Genomic DNA, 16,044 nt, shown 5'->3' with positions numbered 1-16,044 from the left:
CTCCAAGACCATCGGCTTGTGAGGACGTCGACTTACGGCATCATTTTTATGGGCACGCCTCACCAAGGGTCTTCTGCTGCTTCTATTGGAGAGGTCTTTGTCAACATTGCGTCGATCTTCGCGCCTGCTGACAGCCGGATTGTCCGAAATCTGAAAAGGGATTCAGAATTGCTTCAACAACAGCTAGACCAGTTTAATGTCATCAGCCAGGAATTCGAAACGAAATTCGCATATGAGCAATACTCCACACCGATTGCGCTGGGAAAATCAGTTCTGGCGAGTCTGCTACTATGTTCTCCATTCTAAGTAGCTTCCTGACAGCAATTTGAACAGGTCGTGCCCCATGCTTCAGCCGTCGTGCCTGGACAGAGAAACGCAGAGTCGATTGCCATTCCAGCCGACCATGTCAACATGATACGATTTGACTCGGAAAATGACGATGGTTACAAAAGGTTCTATGGTCATCTTAAGCTTATGGTTGATGCAGCTTCTGCTGAACCAAGGCCGGAGCTCGGAACACCACACGCAGACACCTGTCATGGACCTCATTCCAAAATGGGGTGTAAGAGCCATCAGAAAAACAGCCTTCATTTACAGTCTCATAGCTCTCACTGACCTAAGTTGTATTCGCAAAGCGGCCCTCGTCTTTAGACCACGTCAAAAAGTATCCGATAAATCCTTAAATACTCACAAAGTTCACTCCGTTGCAAGCAACAGAAGCTTATCCCGCAGTCCACATTTAGAGCAGACGGCGAGCAGTAAGCGAAGAATAAGTTCCACTAGCACAGTCCGATAAGCCATCTTGATGCTGATAGTGAATTAGAGCTGCTCCTAAGTCTAGCTTTCAAGGGAATGCTGGATCCGATGACGAGTATTCCCAGTGAAACTGACGGGACTTGCAACTGGCTTTTCGAGGACGTGAAGTTCCGGGCTTGGGAATCAAGGGCCGAGTTGCAGGAACACCGTGGGGTGTTGTGGATCAAAGGCCACCCAGGGAGTGGCAAATCGACCCTTATGAGGCGGGCATTTCGGCATGCCCAGAACAAGGATCTCTACCCGACGGCATTGACAGCAGCTTTCTTTTTCAGTGACCGGTCCCTTCAGACGCTTCATCGAACCGCTACGGGCTTCTACAGGTGTATTCTCCACCAACTGCTCATGCAAGATGACAGACTCCTGTCCGAAGTCGCGAACAAGTTTGTCAGCGAGCTCTCAAGCGAAGAAGAATTCGAATGGAAAGAAATAGAATTACAGAACACAGTCAGAGATATCCTGGGACAATTAGCGGCAAGACCAGTTCTTATCTTCGTTGATGGGCTAGATGAATGTGAAGGGGACGATCTTTACAAGGTCAAAAGCTTCATTTTTCATTCATCGAGCGCCGCAATCCAGGCCAATGGTTTCTTAAACTTTTGCATATCTTCTCGCTATTACCGTCAGATCAATATACCTGGGGCTTTGATTATCGCGGCCGAGAAGGAGAATCGGCATGATATTCTTCAACATATTACGACAACTTGCCAAGAGGAGCCGGCACTCGTGCCTTTGAAAGACACACTACTGGAAAAGGCGGGGGGTATCTTCCTCTGGGTAGTACTCGTTGCAGCACATCTCAAGAGCAACTGCAGAGGAAGATCCGCCAAGTTTCTGGAAGAACTTCTTCAACAAATGCCACCAAAGCTAGAGGATTTATACGTCAAGCTTTTCCAAGACATCAGCCCGGGAAAAGCCGCCCAAACGAGGTTCCTCATATACGTGCTCCTATTTGCGTACGAGCCGTGGAATCTGCAATGCATCCACATCGGGTTGTGCTTCAATGCAACACATTTTGAGTCCATCCAAGCATGGAAAGAGTCTCCGGAGTATCTCAAAACAGCGGAGCAAAGACATGAGCAGGTTCTAGATGTTTCGCTCGGACTCGTTCAAGCGATGGTGCCTTCAGAGCACAGTGGGACCATGCTAAATGGACCTTTCCCGGACAACAGCACAACCTATCAATTCATTCATGGAACTGTCAGAGATTGGTTCGAAAACGGTCGGGGGTTTGACAGCATCTATGGACCAATTGGCATGGCCGCCATGACGAGAGAGGGTCACCTGGCGTTGATGATTGCCCATACCCGATATCTTAGTACGTTGGAAGTACGCAATTGGATCATGTCAGGCGGGTTTGACGACATTGACATGAACAGGGCCAACAACTTCTGGAGCAATGTATTAGGACATTCCACCAGCGTCAGAGGCGGTATTACCCTAATGGCCGTGCAAGAGCATCACCCATTCTTCGATATTGCGGTTCGGCAGGTGTTTCGGCATCTAACAGCAGCGTCATTCCAGGACCTGGATCTTCAAGAAAGTCTTCATCTTATTGGAGGGACGGGACTTGGAATACTGGACGCTCTCCAGGCCAAAATCAGTCTGGAATTCCCATATGATATTTACGAAATCCCCAGCTGGATTGACGAAATATCTCCGCCGGGCTTCTTTCGAGGACACCAGGGAACCTCAACACCTGACCGCTATGATATAGAAACCATGAGAAGCTCAAATTATCGACCGCCCCAGGAGTATCGACTCACCAGGACATTACGGCGGCCGGAATCGTTGGAAGTAGTATTGGACGAAGATTAGCATTGAGGGGGAGGGGGGATGTCTGACTGGGGAGAGTTGTATTGTGTTTGGCCGATGGTGCCCTTGCACAGGATCAACGGGACAATTTTGTCACGTTACACTTTCTGGTAATATCTTGACAAAATATAGACTTGCGATCAGTTTCATTCTTGCTTTCAAGAGGCTGACTTTGTGTTTTCAAAGTCCTCGACGCATGACTTCGAACCCTTTGTACAAAGATTCTTCAACAAGGCACAAATATTAGCCGCTTATCGATTCAATACACAGGTACCCATATGTTAGCTTCTCTATACACAACTCCAACCCTCAATGGCCTTTTCGTCTTGGATTAGTCAGCCCACAGCCCATTGGAGAAGCTGCAACTGCGATCTTCATTTAGTACTGACGGTACATTCTAATCGGTGATAGCTACATGAAATCTATTGCTTCGCTTCTTTGCAATAGCAGATGGATTCAGAAATTTTATCATCTGTCGTATTTATACTACTCATCCATGACCAGCGTTATGCAGCATGCACCAAGGACACATCATGCCAAGCACAAATTACACATCTTATGCTCTGTTCAAATCACTGCTTCAATTATCATGTAAGTACATGTCATCCGCCCACTACTAAGCCTTGATTTTCTTGGGCCCTCGTCGAATCACATGCTAATATATGTCGAACCTGTGCTCGAACAGATCAGACTTCAACCGCATATATTTACCAATCTACTGTTACACTTGATCGATTCAATACCGGTAAATTCTGATTTCGGCCTTTTATTATTGCGACTTGAGAATGCTATTTCACATCAAACCCCGTGAGGGAGACCTCTACTACGGTCCAGGCAGATACGACATCCTGGTCACACTCTCACTGAAGTTCTTGAGTGGAGTGCACCAAGACGACCCCCCCCCTCCAAACTTTTCGGCTACGGATGACTATACAATCGCAGAGGCCACCAGTATATATTTGAAAAAAAGAAACAATATTCATGACGAAAGACTTCCAATGTATGTGCAGTCAGATGCATGCCGTTCTCCGAGCTAACAGCGCATTCTGGGGGGTGGGCGGTTGGACGCTTGACACACCCAAGGACGTATTGACACTTCAATTGATTCGTTTTGGAATCTATTTACACGAAGTCTTGCTTCACTAAGTGGGGAAGACTGGCTCAGAGGCAGGCACTTCCTATTCTGATTCTTCCGATTGTCGTCTCCCGGCAAAATCGGATGCCTGAAGAGAAGCTGAGGCCCGAGTCAGGCGGATACACGCACTTCCGATAACTCTGTGCCACTTTCAAGAGAGGGCGTAGGGCTTCCTTTGTGGCTTTCGTCATGCGCTGGCTCGCCCGCAGTGCTGACATGGGACAGCTTGTAGCCTTGATTGTAGACCTGCGCGGGCTGTGTTGAATTACAGACGCACAATCTTGTAGGACTTGATACCCGTGACGCATTCCCCTGACTTGTCCGTCACCAGGTCCTTGCACTCAGCGTCGGAGAATAGTTGGACTGTCCAGTCAGAAGACTATCGTCAGCAATCTCACACTTGGAGGTGTTCGGCAAGTGGCTGGCAAGCAGTGGCATCTATGTGCTGGGTAACTCACAGCCGAACAGAGGGGTTTGAGGGATGCCCTCAAACTGCTGGAATTCAGCACCGTCGACTCCAGGGGTGACTGCTTCGCAGCTGTCGAGAGTGCCAATTGCGAGGCTCTGGCCCTCTGGGTAGAGGATCGTGTCCTGGGTGCAGGCTGCGTTGGCGTCGTACCACAACTGAAGCGTGCCGTAGATGGTGGTGGCGGAGGCCGAGGCGGCGAGGGCCAGAATGGTGGTGAAGGAGGCGAGTTGCATCTTGAATGGTTTGTACGGGTCGTGAGACTGGCGGATCGTTCTGTTGTCTATTAATTCAAATCGGTCTGGTTGGTCGACTGGCTGCTAGGAGTGAGAGCTTGAGAAAATTTGGATGAACCGTTCCCTTCCCCTTTATACCAGTTGCTGGCTCATCATCACCGCTTCCAACATGCAAGATTTCATCTATTCTGTGGGACTATACGGGTCTGCAGCAAGGGGTACGCTTGGCAGTCGTGGCAGCGCCCTACTCAGAGAGCCTCATTGATCGCCATGCGGACCCTCCGCGCTCGTATTGTCTACCGCTCAAGTAACATGGACCCACCTGGTATACTGCTTGATTAAGGTTATTCTATTTAAAGAGGCGGCTGGGGGAAAACGGGTATCGGGAACCACGCCGAATTGGCTGCTTGTTAGTAAACCAAACCCCCTTTTTGCACTACAACTCGGTGAACTCGGCAGTGTGACTTCGGGACCTGATGATATCAATTGGTAGTGCGTATCTTTTTCTTCGTGTTTCGAGTCGATAGCATGTTGTCAATGCCTCTGGGAGAGCAGCAAGTCTGAGTCCACTTTGTTCCTCGCCGTCGTGGTCGCCCACCGCTTCTGTCCCGCGACGCATGCTTTAGCTTAACAAAAAGTATGCGGGCAAATAACTTCATTGGCCGTAAAATCAAGCTAGGTTTACTTTGGCTGGTGAATATGAATTGGCCTCCTTAGCGAGGTGGGCTCACCGTAAGTCGGCGCCCACTTCCCTGTGGTAGAACCACATGAAATTCCTGCACCCACGAAACATAGCATCGGCCACTATTCGGGATAGTTTTGAATTCAGCAAGACGAGGAATATCTAGTTATATGCTCGACAGTGTTTATACTGATTGAAGATTGTTTTTGCATCAACAGCAAGCCACACCAATAGCTTCAGTATTTCCTTTATGTGCTTCGGAGATTTTAGCACTTATGTCACAAACGTCAGAGTGTAACGAGTGTCTGCCTCATAAAAAGAATTCTCAATGCGGATTCCGGCCTGCTTGTCTGCTTGTTAGCCGGACATCACTACTAGTTCCTTGCACATGCCGTCCCAGTGCTCATCTTGCTTCTTTAATCGTTATCCCTAGTATCTTCAAGTAGGAGCCCTTGAGAATATGTTCCCGGCCAGGATATTCTATGCTTCTATGAAATCCTGATGCCAAATTCACATTCCCGTGTTTGAGTCTGCTCACCATCTACCATGATTGCCGAAGAGATCCCCGGTCTTCACCTCGACCACGCAGTTCACACTGTGCGGTCCCGCTTGCGCACCTCAAAAGCCGTCAGAATAGCCTCCTCCTGCGCCGCAGTCGTGAACACCAACTCCGTCGCTCCTTTCCCCTCTGCAGACCTCTCAACCCGCTTCGCCCGGCACTCCTCCTCCGTCGCCCACACATAATCCTGGTGCTCGTTCGGGTCCAACATCACAGCAGAAGAGTCCTCCACATCGACAACAAACGTAAGCTTGAAGACGAACCTGCCGCGCGTGGTGCGGAACACGGCGCCCGCGGCCAAGCCCTCGCCGGGCGAGACCGAGGAGGCGACGCGGCTGACCTTGAGCCCGCTCTCCTCCCACACCTCTCGCGCTAGCCCTCCCAGGACCGTCTCATCCGCGTCGACGGCGCCGCCTGGGATCTCCCACCTGTTGGGCATGGAGTCGTGCGATGCACGCTGGATCAGCAGGACTCGGTCGTGCTGGTCTGCGGGGTGGTGCGTGCTGAAGACGACGGCACCGGTGGCTAAACCCTCCAGTTTGGGCGTTGCGGTCTCATTTAGCTTGGAGAGGTAGTCATGGATGAGGACATTGTAGGCAGACAGGGACGGGTCGAAAGTGAAGTCTGCTGGGGGTGGTGGTGGTGGGGCCATTCTTGGTAGGCTGCTCTTGGTGAGAATGCTTTGAAGCGGTAAAGTATGCTCTCAAGTAAGCTCTGATAGTGGATCCCAAAGCTGCGAAATGTAGGAAAAGAGATGAATTGTTGCGCGACTCCTGCAGCGGTGAGAGTGAGAGAGGCTCAGGGCGTTCAGTCGCGCGGATGAGCAATTCGCCTGGGGCTGACAGCTAGGCAGATGTGCAAGTCATGGGTCAAGACATGCCGCGGCCTGAACCGCCATCTTGAGTAATGAGGCGAAGCACGACCTTGAGACATGGTCGAACACAAAAGTTCATTATCGATGTTTCAACAAAACAGAGCGCTGGGTTGAGCTCGAATTCGATAAGCACATTTAATTACATCAAGAGTCTAGCATGCATCGCACATCCGATTCAGTTAGACATGCACGCCAGAAGTCAACATGACTTCACGCCGCACATGTGCATATGCAATCCTATATTGAAACCCCTCGCTCTTTCGCAATCGCCGCCAATGATTTATGCGGAAATGCTGGGGATGATAGCAAGATGTGGCTATTCTCCCCGGTATGTTGTCCTGGTCGCTTTCCAACATATCCCATATAGCAACGGCACCTAGACACGCTCAAGCGGAACCGTGTACTGGAAGTTATCGATCGCCAGACCCAGCCCAGTATCCACTCCAAGCTCAGCCTGCGGACTGAAGCTCAGGCTTACGACTCCAGTCCATACACACGGGAACTTGAAGTACTGCAGCGCCTGGGCGCCGACGCTCAGCCCAAAGACAGTGTCTGGCGGATCGATATTGAACGTGGTTTGGGCGGTGGTCGAGTCGCTGAAATTCGCAGTAACGGTAATTGTGCTGGCACTCGACAGGGCCGTGGCGCCGCCGAGCAGGTTCCTCAGAAATATGCCGGCGAAGATGAACTCAGGGGTGAACGAGAGTCCCGCGGGAGCAGAGATGACGGCTGGGTTGGTTGTGGGCGAGTTGGGTGCAACGGCGAAGCTGGGAAGCACGTGGTGTTAGTCAGAGTTCCTCGGTAGAGGGGTGGGTAAAGTTGACGAGGTGGACATGCATCTTGCCCTGCGGAAGGGGAAATTGTGCTGTAATCGAGGTTGTGGCGCCGTATAAATTGGTCCAGTTGAGACTGGAGTAGCCGTCCGGGATTGGACTGGAACCTATGCCGACGCCGAGAGCTGGTGCGTTTGGCAGGTCCTCAAACTGTGAGATACACGATTAGAAAGATGAGTCTTGGTTGGATTGGGATGAGACGCGGTACATCAACAAGATCATAGATGCATTGTGCCTTCGCCAGGCCAACAAGGGCCAGCGCAATGCCCTGGATAGCTGAGAACCGCATTATGGCTTTCGCAGGAAGTCGCGTCTGTCGGCTGCTCGATTTGAAGGTGGTTGGGAAGTGGAGGGATGACGATGTTAACAACTACGTGAATCACATCAGACAGGAACAGTCGCCAGTTATAAAGAGAAGTTTTCGCTTGTGCGTCGGGGCTAGACAGCCTCAGCGAGGAAAAGTGATCTCTTCCCGAACGGCGATTTTCTTGCTCAATTCACCAAACACCTCAGATCGACTTTAAAAACTAAGACAAATCCATCATGCCACCACAAAATATGCTGTCTATTGCTCTAGGCGGTAAAGGCTCTCCGGTGTTTACCACACAGTCGTTTGATTTCAAGACACATACCCAAAGCAGATCCCCCCTTGTGTGAGAAGGTTTGTATTTAGGGATTCTTCGTGGACTTCGCTGGATACTTTGGCGTCGCCCTGCGTCGGCGCTGTCTTGCATGACCAGCTTGTACGACGTGACTAGATCTCGAACATTCACCAACATTGCCTGATTCTTCTGGTCTGCTTCTGCGCTACGCTACGCGAGCATTCTTGGATCAGCTCTTAGCATCTGGACACCTGTACTTAACCTGCCTATGTAAATCTACATTTGGTAAAGCCGCTTCAGGCGTAAGACGTCAGTATGAACGCTGCTTAAACACAATTCAACACATTGTGGGACCAAGTCGAAGCTCCCAACACTCTCCTCGGGTGTTAAGATCATGGCGGATTCGGTGTCAATTCAAATCATTCGCTTCATTCCTTGCACCAAGTACAATGTTCGATGATACTTCGCTAACCAAGAATTTCGAAGTTTAATCTTGAGCAATGCAGCGTTGGGCACTGAACCATCATTTATGCTACGCAAATGAGGCTGGGCTGTTCAAGGTCCAGCAATCATCAAGGCCAACATGTCACTAGTGAGCCTGGAGCGAATCGTATTGGACAGCTGTCTTAAGCCTGTGGGGTTCGGATCGCACTTTGAAGATGCCAAAAGACCACGTCCGTCCGTGCAACCGGACCCGTAGTCACAATCACTTGGTAGCCGGTGGGATGGAGTTGTAATACTCGCGTCTCCTTCGTTGTGGCCAGCTTTCGAACAGCCCGCACTGTCTCATCGACAACGCAGCCAGTAATTCGTGGTTGGTTGTCCTACAATTACAGTGTGAAACTATGGCACAGTATACTAAGAGATGCGGAACACTGCCTCATACAGCTCATTAAAGTCGTCGTATCTTGACGATTGATGCTTTTACTCCGATCGTAGTATGTGTGAGCTAATATAAGTTCTGCGTGTGCGACGATCCAATGCAGATGGGTGTACTCTAGGACAGAATCATGTGCATGGAAAGCTCGAGCCTGAATATGATAATGTTTGCGCTGGTCGCAGTGATCACGGAAGTAGTGGGAAGCCGATGTGCTAGAACCATAAAATGTGCCAAACTCTCGATAAGGTCTATTACCTTCTTTCCTCAGTATAATTTCATCATTCACGCTCCATCAAGGTGCATATATCTTCAGGCTCAATGGACCTTCGGCTCTACCAGTAGTTACCATACTAGCTAAGTCACATTATTCCGTGTATGCTTTTGATCATCGGCACCTAGCGCTGGGTGCTTACCGAAGGCGCAAAGCGAACGCAGTACAGTATACCCTTGTCAATGTGCTCCCCATTTGGGTATAGCTCCTTACGATTAGCATATCGTGAGTCACTCCAATTGCGCGTATGCGCTACTCAAGAGACTCCAAGAGTTCATTTCCTCCAAAAGACAATGAAAGAGGCTGGCAATCCATGATTCGGACACATGTAGATACTGGCCAGGTATCTCATTTCTCAAATCAAGCAACAAAGAGTCTCATCCAGTAGGCAAGTCGAGCCGCCGCTACCATGGAAGCAACAACTCTCAATGGCCCAAGCATATCTGTTGCCGGACCGTCAAATTCCTCCGTACCTATAACAACAAGCACCTCTGCTGAGTATCAGCACCTTCTCGCAGAGATTTCCGCGCGTGCTACCCTAGATGGCCCGTTGAACATACTCTTCCAGCTTGAAAAGACCGGACTCACAGTACCGGTGACAGCCTCACAACTCTATGGGGGCTGTATGGGCCGCATAAAGACGAAGGTCGAAGCAGGGTCATTTATTGTCGAGGCAGCGGACTTCGCAGCTGTCGCATGCTGGGAGCCGCCAGAGAGCATTGGGCCCGACCGCAGTGCAGAGTCGATCGAGGAGCTTTCCCGAGAGAGACCTATTTTCGCAAAATTTGTCAAAGAATACGAGGAGGCAAGGCGGCAGGTTTTCGGGGATCTTAGAAAGTTTTGGGTGTTGAGTTTGATGGCCAGGGATCCGCAACGGACTGATAAGGGTGCAGTCAGAGCCGTTATCGAACCATTTGTAGCCCAGGCTCGAAGAGATGGAGTCCCATTGTGGCTCGTAGCGGGTAATGAGAGGGCAAGAGATGTTTATGGATACTTCGGGTTTCGGGTTGTCAAAGTGCTGATGAGCTTTCCTACAGAGAGTATGAAGGCAGAAGGTGGGTTGAGTCAAGAACTACAAAAGGGAGTGCCAACATGGTGTATGGCGGCGAATTGGCCTCCGGAAAAGGCGAATTGAGACTGATAATTGCTTGCTGCCTGCGCATGCTGCAGGGCCGTAGATTAGAATATTTCGTGAATTTTTAGAGAATCAAAGCTATAATTTAACGCCAGGCATTGACATAGGCAGCGTTCGAGACTACTTGCTGAGTCAATCCTGAACAGGAAATGAGATGTACTACACGCCAGACGCTGATCTTGCAGGACGGGGTTGCAATTCGCGATCGTGCTGCACAGACAAACATCGCATTTCAAAGACGAACAACTTGGGCTTGTGACCAGGTTGCCAATTGCTCGCCGAGGTAGACAGGGTTCTGTTGTGACTAGGCCAAGGACTACAATGGAGCTATGAATCCGTGATGGTAAACCAGTATCCATCTTAAAAGTCCTGCCGAGCGGTCAACCACTCGGCTACCGCGCCAAATCTGGCGGGAAGCTGTAGCGGACCGGCCCGATCTTAGGCTCCCACATAGATTCTCGACCGGTATTTTTGATAGGTGTATAGTTGTCACGAATTCGGACTGTATTGAGATATGTGACAGAAAAACCGGGTCTGACAAACACTTTGCCCTAAGGACCAGTTCCTTCTGAGGACCGAGCTTTCCAGATCGGGAGAGTCCTGCGAGAGAGAATTAAAAGTCCCAAACATGTGCAAGCATCTGAAAGTAAGTTCGTTTCGTTGGTCGCGATTCCCACAAGGTAGCCAGGGTACGCTTGTATCGCACAAATGTGGGCTGCGCTCCACATGCTTGAGGTAATCAACCGTCTGTGTCGACTCACAAAAGCGCCGTTGAATGCTATTTAAGGTCAAGCAAGATGGTTCTCCCAACTTCGTGCCTACCTCGAGAATTGCGTTCTATAAATCTTGTTCTTTTTCAATGACCTCGACACAACGATCCATATGTTAAGACTGGGGTACGACTAATGGCAATAAGGGGTCTCAGGAAGACTCTGAAGAGGTCACAAGACACATCAAAATCACCTAAAAGGAGATTGAGGCTCACTGGCGGTGAGGAAGCCATGATGACAATGATCTTCTTGAGATCCCAAGATGCTCAACTACCAGAACCCATCCTTGGTGATCCATATTCCAAAGAGACATTGGGAAGATGCGAAATCGACTTGAGTGCGAAACAATTTATCGAAGATGTTCACTTCATGCAATATTTCATGAACCGAACTAAACATTTAGATGTCTGGTGCCAGGTATGAGACAATCTCTGATTAGCTCGTCCACAACGCTTTTTATCCCAACTTAGCCCCACACAGAACAGTTGACTCCTTGTCTGTTTCCAGGAATTCATGGACTCACACAAATGTGAGCCTATTACAGTCTTGAATTTGGGCTGCGGTCTTGACTGTAGATATCTTCGTGTGGGCGCAAAGCCCAACGTCCGATGGATCGACGTTGACCAGCCCCGAGTCGTCGAGGCGCGAGCTCGCTTGCTCCCTCATCCGCCGGGAGACTACACGCTTCGGGCACTCCAGGTCACAAAGCCAGGCTGGGTGAAAGATCTGCCAAATGACAGACCGACATTGGTGGTAGCAGAAGGTTTGCTTCCTTTTCTTTCACCCACAGAGGGGAAGCGCGTCCTCCTAGATATAGCTAGCTACTTCAGTCAGGGAGAGATTATTACGGACCATGTGAGTCCTATGGTTGCAAAGCTCTCAAATTCGATCAAATTTCTGCGCAGTAGCGGGTCAAGGTTTCACTGGGGTGTGAGCGACCCGAAGAAAGAAATAGAAGTTTTACATCCGAAACTGAGATTAAGTGGATGTTTACACTGGCAAGACTTTATGGATGAACATCCGCCTATTTTTGGGGGTACTATCACGAGAATTATGGCTGTGGTTTTGCCTGGCTGCGAAAGCAATCTCAAGCTTTTAAGGTTCAAATATTGAGACTTGGGTTATAATGCATTAATGTTGGACGTCCAATTGATGCCCAAAGAATATGTGAAGAAGTGCATGCAGCCAGTAAATCAGCGCAATTCTTTAATGACATATGTTCCATAATCAAGCAGTGGATGTCATGCGTCTTTTGGAAAGGTTGCCGAAAAGTGCTCCATAGAGAAGGGCCTCATCGGCTGAGCTGACAGACTTGGACTGGAATTTAACCCATCGTTCCGCTTCTCTTTTGTTCAAGTCCACAATTATTTCTTACATGAATAGTTTGCTCTGCCGACTTCTTTGTTGGTAGATTGGGTAAGCTTCACCTACACAGTCGGCACAATCACCTTGTGTGATTGTTTCTTAGGTTTTGCACAATAATGTCTCCATGATTGGCCCTTTTCTCTGTGTGTCTATTAAGTCTATAAAGGTGTGTTCTTCGTCAGTCCATCTATCAGGCTGGTCAAATGATAGAGCAAGCAAAGACTTCTTCCACAACAGGTGTTGGGATCAAGTCAATCGTCTACGAACAGCGCACCATTAGGCCACACAACATCATCCCGGAGCCCGGAAATAGTCGCAAATAACCTTTCCAATCATGGAGACTCCTAAATTAGGGTTCGCTCACATGTTCGTCGACAGAGAGGACCAATATTTGTACATAAAGACTCTCGGTATCGGCTTGGAGGCCAGTGCACAACTTGTAATTCACGTCCAGACTGGTGATCTGGTTGTGCGAAAGGTAAACAAACACCTCATAGAAGAGTTTGAAAGAGAAAGCGATGACCCTGAGCGCATATTATTTCTTATACAGTCTCAGGCTCGCTTGCATGGTGTTCAGCCAAACATCGCTCATCTTTACTCAGCAGGTGATGTTCCATCGTCACATGTTTCAGCTAATTCAAAGTTGCTCTATCATCGAGTAAAATACTTTCGATATTACAACGGAGGCAACTTGGGAGACTTTTCCAGCGCTTGTTTGACCAGAGGAACCGCACCTCCGCCGTCTCTGATTTGTAAGATGATTCGAGATCTCGTGGAAGCCCTGAGATTCATGTATTCGATGCATCCATACTATGTGATTCATGGGGACTTACACGCCGATAATGTATTCCTGAACTTCAACATGCCTGATGGTCCTAGCTTTTTCTTAGGAGACTTCGGATGGTCAACATGCGGTAGGTTACGAGCGGGTAATAACTTCGGGGCCGTGGTCGACATACGCCAGGTTTGGCAACACACCCGGGAGCTAATGGAAATTCAGTCTGATTATGACTCACAGCATACTCTAAGGGAATACCTGGAAGCATCGATCGAGCCAGAGCTCCGCAGGTTGGCCCATGGCCCTCCTTCGAGCTTGCCTAAATTGGAGCGGTTACTCGAGCTTCTCTCAGCAGCGCCTCCTACCACCCCACCGGACATGCGACCTTTTATTCCTTGCGAAGACCAAAGCACACCTTTGCCGCGTCTTTACGATACGTGGGAAGAAGCCGAAAACGCGCGGTACATCGACGGACCTTGGCATGTAGCTCAGGTAAGCATCGACCAATCTACGGGGAAGCTAACAGTCATCAGGACGAGTAAATTAAGTTATCATCGACCGGCTTCAAGCTCATATGACACCGATAGCGAGGACGAGGAGCCAAAGTCGTTGTCCAACGGCGTGTGATATACTTCCCTTCTCACAGCAGGTGAGACAGATCATATACCTAGGTAGGTAGCATTTCAGGAAATTTAGATTGTGATGCTTATTAGAGAGAACGCTTTACATTTAATCTGCTGCGAAGGTGCTTTCGCTGTTGGTATAGCCATACATTTTCGCCTTTGTTCGCCTAGCCGGCTTGCGACCGCAAACGGTTCCCTCTTTCATTGACGTGAACATCAAATTTGAACCTGCTAATCTACACGCGCAATTTGCAGCAAAGAATCCAAGTGGGCCGCGTAGATTCTTCCAGGCTTATGTTTCTCGAAGTTGTTACCAGATTACAATCCAAACAAGTCATTTCTGTGACCTCAACACCATGTCGCAGCCATGTTGCCGCGGCACGGCAACCCCTACCGTCGAAGGTGTCAGCGAAAGGCTGCGAGAAATTCAAAATAGGATACGCAGGTCCCCCGCTGCCTCACGACTCCGTGTACACAGGGCGCCTTGTGGATGCGACCCTTGTATGTGTCCGTCAGATTCCGTCCCATGCGACATTGACAGCACTGCAGAGGACTTGACCGATCAAGGCCTGTTGCGAATGTTCTCACAGCTTGTAACTCAAGTTCGAATCTTTGAGGCATCTTCAGGTGCATCCTGCGACTGCGCGGATCGCCCTGCGCTTCCTGAGGTCGTTCAAGCGGACCAAGAGGAAGAAGCTCAAGAGGAAGAACCCCAAAGGGTTAGAGCCAACTTTTTCCAGCTTCCTGTAGAATTACGCCACATGGTGTACAGACACTACTTTGTTGATCTGCAAGGCGCAATTACGCACATTGCAAGCGTCCGACTTCGTCGCGATGAGAATGGCCAGGATCCCCGGGTTTGGCCGTACACTGACCAACGTAGTGTCTTATACAGCGAAGGTACGCTCCCGGACCGGACGACTGCTATCACCTACGAGCCCGACGTGAGCGACGACCTCCTTCGGGATATTCGTGGTGAGAGACTCGGTCTGCTCCTCGCCTCTAGAAGATCCCGTGAGGAGGCAGGCGCCTACTTCTATGGTCAAAGTTTCTTCTCATTCGGCTTCCCGCGAGAGCGAGGTCCAGTGGATATCGGTATTTACCATGGTGTGCTAGCTGCGGAGGCGTTTTTCCGTGATCATACTCGTGTGTTGAACCAATTCAGACGGATTCGCCTTGAAGTAGGCACAATCGGGGCTAGAGGTGACACGACCGAAATTGCGCTGACACCGCGCACTATGGAGGGGCCTCGGCAACGATTTCAACGATTTAATTGGACAGATGGTTGGGATCACATAGATGGTGTAATGGATACACTGGCGCAAATGCCTAATCTCGAGCACTTGAGCTTGGGCTTCCGTCAATTGCCACCACTCTGGCACGATCGCGGGCTCACAGTGAGTACAGATGACCTTTCTTTGCTCGATCCATTTTCATGAAAGCCCCTCTTTCCCATGAGAATATCCGGGCCTATGCTTACTGTCCTTAAGGATCCGCGAGAGCTCTATCCCATTACTAGGAGTATGTTTAACATAGGGCCACGTAATCGCTTGTCATTAAGCCTCGATGTCAATTATCGAGTACCTGCAAACACTACTGCCGACGTACGGGGTCGGGATGTTGATCGCGCTGTGTATTTCCTCAGCGTATTGCGTAACTACATGCTTGTAAACGGAGATAGGCTGGGGTTCAGGGGTATCCGCGTTACCAGATGGGGCAGGGGTGAGTGGCGTTCAGTACTTGTTGAGAGCGATGAGGAGTGGATCGAGCAGACGGGAGAACACCAAAGCAGACTACGAGGGGTAGATCCTGATGATGAAGAAGACGAGAATGTTCTGATTTATGACTCCGGTGATATCCCACCACTGCAACTACCGCCAATCTCGTCTCGGCCATTAAGGGAACCGGGAGGCCCACGCACACGGCCTCCTGCACAGTGAGAAGCGGCGGGCGTATTGGCGAAAGATCGGGTTCCGTGTCCTGGGTGTCTGGCTGATACGTACAGCTGACCTGAACGGCTGTGACACCCTCATTCAGAGATTCTGCTCAATTCCAAATCGTGAAGCAGTTGCAGAGGGGGTCATCCGAGAGCCCGCCACTGGGCCACAGATGAGAGGATATTGAGATTGTTCTCTGCATTACTAAAGATTTTACGCAACTTACAAATGCTGCAATCGTTGAGGGCGGTACCAGAGGCAGACGACATC

General features: G+C 49.7%; 5 protein-coding genes across 5 annotated transcripts; 2 read left to right on the top strand and 3 right to left on the bottom strand.

The window, feature by feature from the left end:
• Positions 1 to 4,028: 4,028 nt before the first annotated feature.
• J7T55_010303 (uncharacterized protein) lies at positions 4,029 to 4,465 on the bottom strand (the record flags this gene model as incomplete). Its single annotated transcript, XM_053134368.1, has 2 exons — positions 4,029 to 4,126; positions 4,222 to 4,465. 2 exons carry the CDS (start codon positions 4,463 to 4,465, stop codon positions 4,029 to 4,031), a joined length of 342 nt encoding a protein of 113 aa, XP_052987860.1.
• A 1,272-nt stretch (positions 4,466 to 5,737) lies between these two features.
• Positions 5,738 to 6,358, bottom strand: J7T55_010302 (nudix domain protein; the record flags this gene model as incomplete). The annotated part of the gene is made up of 1 exon (XM_053134367.1): positions 5,738 to 6,358. The coding sequence occupies one exon, from the start codon at positions 6,356 to 6,358 to the stop codon at positions 5,738 to 5,740; it is 621 nt and encodes a 206-aa protein (XP_052987859.1).
• A 598-nt stretch (positions 6,359 to 6,956) lies between these two features.
• On the bottom strand, positions 6,957 to 7,702 carry J7T55_010301 (uncharacterized protein; the record flags this gene model as incomplete). Its single annotated transcript, XM_053134366.1, has 4 exons — positions 6,957 to 7,347; positions 7,414 to 7,445; positions 7,531 to 7,563; positions 7,628 to 7,702. 4 exons carry the CDS (start codon positions 7,700 to 7,702, stop codon positions 6,957 to 6,959), a joined length of 531 nt encoding a protein of 176 aa, XP_052987858.1.
• Positions 7,703 to 9,575: 1,873 nt separating this feature from the next.
• J7T55_010300 (uncharacterized protein) lies at positions 9,576 to 10,301 on the top strand (the record flags this gene model as incomplete). The annotated part of the gene is made up of 1 exon (XM_053134365.1): positions 9,576 to 10,301. The coding sequence occupies one exon, from the start codon at positions 9,576 to 9,578 to the stop codon at positions 10,299 to 10,301; it is 726 nt and encodes a 241-aa protein (XP_052987857.1).
• Positions 10,302 to 12,770: 2,469 nt separating this feature from the next.
• J7T55_010299 (uncharacterized protein) lies at positions 12,771 to 15,950 on the top strand (the record flags this gene model as incomplete). The annotated part of the gene is made up of 8 exons (XM_053134364.1): positions 12,771 to 12,914; positions 13,455 to 13,706; positions 13,802 to 13,863; positions 14,203 to 14,338; positions 14,441 to 14,556; positions 14,733 to 15,234; positions 15,280 to 15,773; positions 15,875 to 15,950. 8 exons carry the CDS (start codon positions 12,771 to 12,773, stop codon positions 15,948 to 15,950), a joined length of 1,782 nt encoding a protein of 593 aa, XP_052987856.1.
• Between the last annotated feature and the right edge of the window lie 94 nt (positions 15,951 to 16,044).

Source organism: Diaporthe amygdali (genome assembly GCF_026229845.1).
Source record: "Diaporthe amygdali strain CAA958 chromosome Unknown NODE_44_length_330046_cov_65_728535, whole genome shotgun sequence".
Classification (NCBI taxonomy): domain Eukaryota; kingdom Fungi; phylum Ascomycota; class Sordariomycetes; order Diaporthales; family Diaporthaceae; genus Diaporthe; species Diaporthe amygdali.
Note: the sequence above shows the minus strand (reverse complement) of the source record. Positions and strands in the feature narration are given on the sequence as shown.